Source organism: Athalia rosae, chromosome 1 (assembly GCF_917208135.1).
Source record: "Athalia rosae chromosome 1, iyAthRosa1.1, whole genome shotgun sequence".
Lineage (NCBI taxonomy): Eukaryota > Metazoa > Arthropoda > Insecta > Hymenoptera > Athaliidae > Athalia > Athalia rosae.
Window position 1 is genome coordinate 16,417,258 of NC_064026.1, and position 5,435 is coordinate 16,422,692.

The window sequence follows — 5,435 nt, forward strand, 5'->3', positions numbered from 1 at the left end:
CTGCAGTTGGTGGCCTCCTTCGCTATTTAATCGAGGTCCCCACTTCGAAGCCTGGTCCATTTTGCCTCTCGGTCGCTCCCACGGACAGCATCAGACTGCCGATCTTTGTCCAATTTCGCGGCGTTATCGGGCGTGAGTATACGAAGAAATGCAGAAAATAAGATACTCCACGGTATCCCTCCGGGGCGGAATATCAGGCGGTAATGCGTCGATGCGACAGCGATAATACCGGTGTAACAAATATCCGTCAACCGAATATTCTTCCCCGTTCTCGAAAAGCCTGATTATACGAATACGTGGGTGCTTTGTGTCTCATCGGAGTAATCCGCTACGGTCTAATTGCGCTAGATGGTAACCGAAGAACCTTTGGAACTACCTAGTCTTTCATCACTTTTTTCTTTTTCCGGTCTCTTAGGACTGTAGGACCTGATCTGTCTTACATCGAGATATGTACGACCAATCAGCGATCTGTACGGGCTCTTGCGATAAAGAAAATACGAGTTTCCGTTTAAAAAATCGATGTTTACCTTCATTCAAGCTCTCGAAAAATGGTTCCAAGATCGAGGACAATATCACCGTCGCTTGGCCCCCCAGAATCTTTGCAGCTTTTGTCCGAAACATTTTTCGCTATCCTGTCTGATTCTCGAGTTATTAGCCCGGGTCGATTAAAAATGAACACCCTGTATAATCGTCATCGTACAATGCTCGGGAGTCTGGAGGTTCATGAAGTATACGATAACTGAGTGGTTTGAGTTTGATTGATAGTTCTGGGAGCAATTAAAACTCGACGAGTCGGACTAATTGATTTGTTGTCGGTCTGTCAATTTCCCGTTTAACAAGCGCCGACGTTATTACGATTGATTTGCGTTCGCGGTGGGGTAAAAGTATCCCGCAGGTTGTTATACAAGAAGAAAAAAGGTAGAAAATAGAAAAAAAAAGGTATCGATACGGAAGGAGATTATACAAATCGAGAATATCGATCGACAGCCTCACGACGAATCTGTGTCAATTTTAGCGCTTTCCATTGCAACGAGGTCTTCTTACCGGTGTAAATATAGCATTCCCGTATATTCGACGCTACGAACACCGAGCGACTTACAAAGCGTGTACGTTGCACGCTTCGTAGATAGTTATACTATACTATACCCGTCTAATTTTTCGCATGACTGAAGTGAAATTCGACTTTTTCAAAGCCAACGTTTCGCCTCTCACTGCTAGACAACGCCTTGATATGCATTTTACGATCTGCACTTACGGTTTTACTATTTCACTTCAACGCCGCGGCGGCGCGACTTATATTTTGCCTAGGTCGCCCGCGATTATGGGACGAAAACGAGCGAATTACCCGCGGAACAGCAGTCATTCGAACGGCCTACTATACCGCCCACAGAATTGGGTCAGTAAAGCGATCGTAGCAAAAAGTCCAACGCGGTGTCGAGGCTACTTTCATTGTCGGACGGTCTTCTATCTTCATCAGCGCATTTCTTCGTGTGCGGTGGCTCGTACTCGGTGGTTCGCTGCACTCCGCCTGTAGCTGCTGCATGGTCTGCGAAAGATGTGATCATCGGAAATACAGAAAAGTTCGCAAATTCGAACCGAGCGACGATCGCCCCAAGAATAAAGCTAACATCGCCCTTGCGCTCTACTCTCCGTGCTGCAGGAATCAAAATATCCATTTATGTCAACCGTATCCATTATTCTCTTTGGATTTAATTAAAACGATCGTAATTTTTTAGAAATGCGAACACGGTGACCTCTCGCTCTCGGTCCTAAAAACCTCGTTTGTACAAAGTCGGGTAAAATAATTTGAGAAGCACTCATAAATCATACCTACATATTTACGTATACTTGCGTTGATTTTCTGTCAGCCATTAGAAGCCTGTTTATTTGCGCGAAAATGTACGCAGTTGTTCCGCAGAGTGACGTTAACTCGAACTAAAGACCCTCTTCTCGTCCTTTTTTATCCTCATTTTTCAGCTGAGAACGAAATCGTTGGAAGCTGCGCACGTCAGCCTTATACATATAAGTATACCTATTCGTATTGCACCGTAGGTGGCTTCGCTTAGCGCAATAAGTGGACTGAGCTAAAGGATTGTTATTAAAAATTGTTGTCACCCGAAGGTAAAGTGGCGCGTTGTTCACGCTTTTTAGAAACGTAAACTTCCTTGCTTCAGAAATCGAATAAAGACGGGAAGCATGCAAATTCTAGGTTTAGTCGTACGTCGCTTTTGTTATGGAGGTAACGTTTCCATTCGTATTTCCGACGCTTCTTTCTCACCGTTCGTCAACGGAAATTCACCAATTTCGAAACGATCGGTTTAATATCGGTGATTTTAAAATTTTCACTACAGTTTCAGGTGAAAGCTGTGGTCTATCTGTTCTTGATCTGCACTCAGAGAATCTTCTGCGATAACCAGGAGGTTCTATCGGATGTTGCCGATGCAGAAACGGATGCGGATGACGTCGATTTTCGTCGTCTCGAGAATGAATACGCCATGGAAGGCAATGTCTCTACGTCGACTGAAGTTTACGGAAATGCAACGATTCTGAAAATTCCGATCTCCACTACGCCGGCACAAACTGATTCGAAAAATCTCAGCGATTTCAAGCCGAGCGTACATTTGGGAACCATCGAAGAATACCAGTCCACGGACTCCACTCCTTTCAACAAAGTGAATCATTTGAAGTTCGATAATTTTCTGTCGGCCACACCCGACCCGAAAGCGTGGCGCACCGATCCGTCAAGAATTAATAACGAGAGCAACCACTTCGAAAGAATTAATGTCAATCGAGTCGTCAACCCGAAACACTACGAAAAGCAAAAATTTTTTCCACCGTCCTTCGGCAATGAGAATCGATATTTTCGAGAACCGGATGACGGAGTTCCATTTCCTCGAGAATTGTCGGCTTTTCACGGCGAAAATTTTCAAACAGCTTTCTATACTCCGCAACCCCAGATGCTGCGGCCGATTCAAAGACCAGAATTTTCTGTGAATTCGATACCCGAAAAAAATTACTTCGAAACAAATCAACCGCAGGAGTATCAGCCCCAAGCCTTTGGTTACTCGCAACAGGTTCCTCTTCTCGAAGAGATTAATTACGTCACATCCTACAAAGATGTCATTCCAAATTTTGACTTTAAAAATCAGTTGAACTTCGAAACGTACGAGGAACAACCGAATCCTATCAGACCACACCATGATATACAAGAAGTGGCAAGGCCTCACAAATTTCCCTACAAATTTTATCAAGAACCTCCGATTTTTATGGACGGCAACTTGGAATACTTACCGAACGAACAAGTCGTACACCCCATCCCGATCACCAGAGAAAAACGGTATTTCTAATTCGCCCTTTTTTGCAACTAAACTGTTTGCAATGCTGTTTGTATTCCAATTATTTTCAGAATATCGCCCTGGAAGAAAGTGGTCCATTTACTCGGAACGATTCTCCCATTCGGTCTCCTCCTTGCTACGTTGTCCCCGAGAGTCATTCAAATCAGCAACTCGACGTAATATCATACGTTATCTAATTTGTATCTAATTTGTATTGCATAAAATAGATCATCGGCAATTCCTAATGAATTCAACGCTCTTGGCCATCTACCAATAGCTGGCGTCAACGAAACCTATTGAATATTCACACCGTTATAAAATGACTTGCATGGTTGGAATAGCTGGACAGTTCGCAGTTGATACTAACGATAACGTTGAAAAATTATTAAAATAACAAATCGAAAAAAGAACCGCTTTTCATTATTGGTTTATAAATTACAGACAATCAACTATACCGCTGTCAAAATTCAGAGAAGTAAATCTGCCAGCTGAGCATAAAAGCATGAGGATGGACGAAGACGTGGGTCCTTGCGAGGAGAAAGACATCTGTGAGATAATTCTGGCAGGCAGCAAACCAAAATCAAATTTGCTGCAGAACGTTCTATGGAATATCGTAACGAGGTAGATATCGTGAACATCTATCGAACCCGCTTTCGAAGATACAAAAGTTTTGATAAATGACAACACATTTATATTTCAATTACAGGACGCCGGAAGAAACTGCCAAGGTAAACGACCTGCGCGAATTGTTCCAAGCAGTGAAAAAGAAAGATTGTAATATGATAACTTGTTAAACTGGTTCTGGGCTCCGATTAATGATGTAGCAAACAATTAGGAACAACCGAGAGGGGAAGGGGTATGACAAAAATAAAACGTTTAATCCTCATTTTTGTTTTTATTCGCGTATAACGACTATACGTATATGGTGCGGCGTAAGTGCTCTCTTTTTTATCCCTTCTCATCTTATAATAAAGACCAGAATATTCGCGAATGCACGAATGCAATCTGGAAATAATTTACTTTACGCTTCGGCAGTTTGAAAAATTCTTAGTCAATTCTATTTCCAAGACATCTGTCGTCTTTTCATGGCGTCGCGAATCGTACATAGACGTGATGGGAAGAGCGTGAAAATGCCCCGTTTCGTTTCGAGATCATGCAGGCGAAAACATGAACGAAAATATGTACTTTGCTTCTAATGTACCCAGCACGATAATGATCCTGAGAAAGTACATCATGGCAGCTTGAATATCAAGTGGACGTATCATTAGCCGTTTAGTGGACGTAGACTTTGTCGTAGCTTGTATTATTGCACTTTTGTACGGTCCAAACAGAAAGCGGTACGTTTAACATTATGTAAGTTTGAAGACCGTGAGGAAAGGTATCATCTATGTAGAACTATGAAGTTATAAGCATATACTCTTCCCCTACAGCAGCAATGAGATTAAGAGAAATGTTCTCACAACACGAAAGAGAAGATATTTCCCGCCGGTATAGTTAATAACCAGCTTATACACGCGGTTTTATACATCAACTCGCGGGCATAAATACTAACTACTGCTGACTTTCTAAAAGCAAGTTCACACTGGAAAATTGGCCGGCCCTATTAACTCATGACTTTTGAACCGGCCATACACGCCATGTTTTTTATTTGCTCTGCAAAACTTCATTCGACTAAACCGGAGGCTTTCGACAATCTTCCGTCATTTTCTATCCGTTAAATCCATACTATTTCTCATTTTGCTTTTTTTGCAAGGGTTGTGAGTTTTAGGATCGAATTGTTAAAATACGATTATCTAGCAGTTCTGACACACGAGCGTTGACTGAAGATTAGTTGACTGAAGATGAGACCAATCATCAGTCAACGACACGAGGGTTCAAAGCAACATAAAAAAAAAGAGGACAAAATTCTCACGCGTATGATTACTCCACTGCTGGACTTGAGGTATACCGTGGCGAAGTACCGGTGAACTTTTTCGATTTAAAAAAGCGAACGCTTAAAAATAATCGACTGATGATTAACAAGCGAACGTGATTTTTTGAATTCCGGCACTTGTCGGAGAAAAATCTGTCGGATTTCACATCGAACCGTGTTCAAATATC

At 42.3% G+C, this 5,435-nt stretch overlaps 1 protein-coding gene across 1 annotated transcript; it reads left to right on the top strand.

Annotated features, from left to right (window-relative positions):
* Window positions 1–805: 805 nt before the first annotated feature.
* On the top strand, window positions 806–4,442 carry LOC105690469. Its single transcript, XM_048648993.1, has 5 exons — window positions 806–2,239; window positions 2,352–3,337; window positions 3,407–3,511; window positions 3,777–3,956; window positions 4,042–4,442. The coding sequence occupies exons 1-5, from the start codon at window positions 2,234–2,236 to the stop codon at window positions 4,127–4,129; spliced, it is 1,365 nt and encodes a 454-aa protein (XP_048504950.1). The 5' UTR covers window positions 806–2,233; the 3' UTR covers window positions 4,130–4,442.
* Window positions 4,443–5,435: the final 993 nt, after the last annotated feature.

Bases quoted from the DNA above. Each gene is read 5' to 3' on its own strand.
- LOC105690469 (XM_048648993.1), top strand. The intron at 3,512-3,776 runs GTAATATCATAC...TATAAATTACAG, and splicing joins ATTCAAATCAGCAACTCGAC to ACAATCAACTATACCGCTGT. The intron at 3,957-4,041 runs GTAGATATCGTG...TTTCAATTACAG, and splicing joins CTATGGAATATCGTAACGAG to GACGCCGGAAGAAACTGCCA.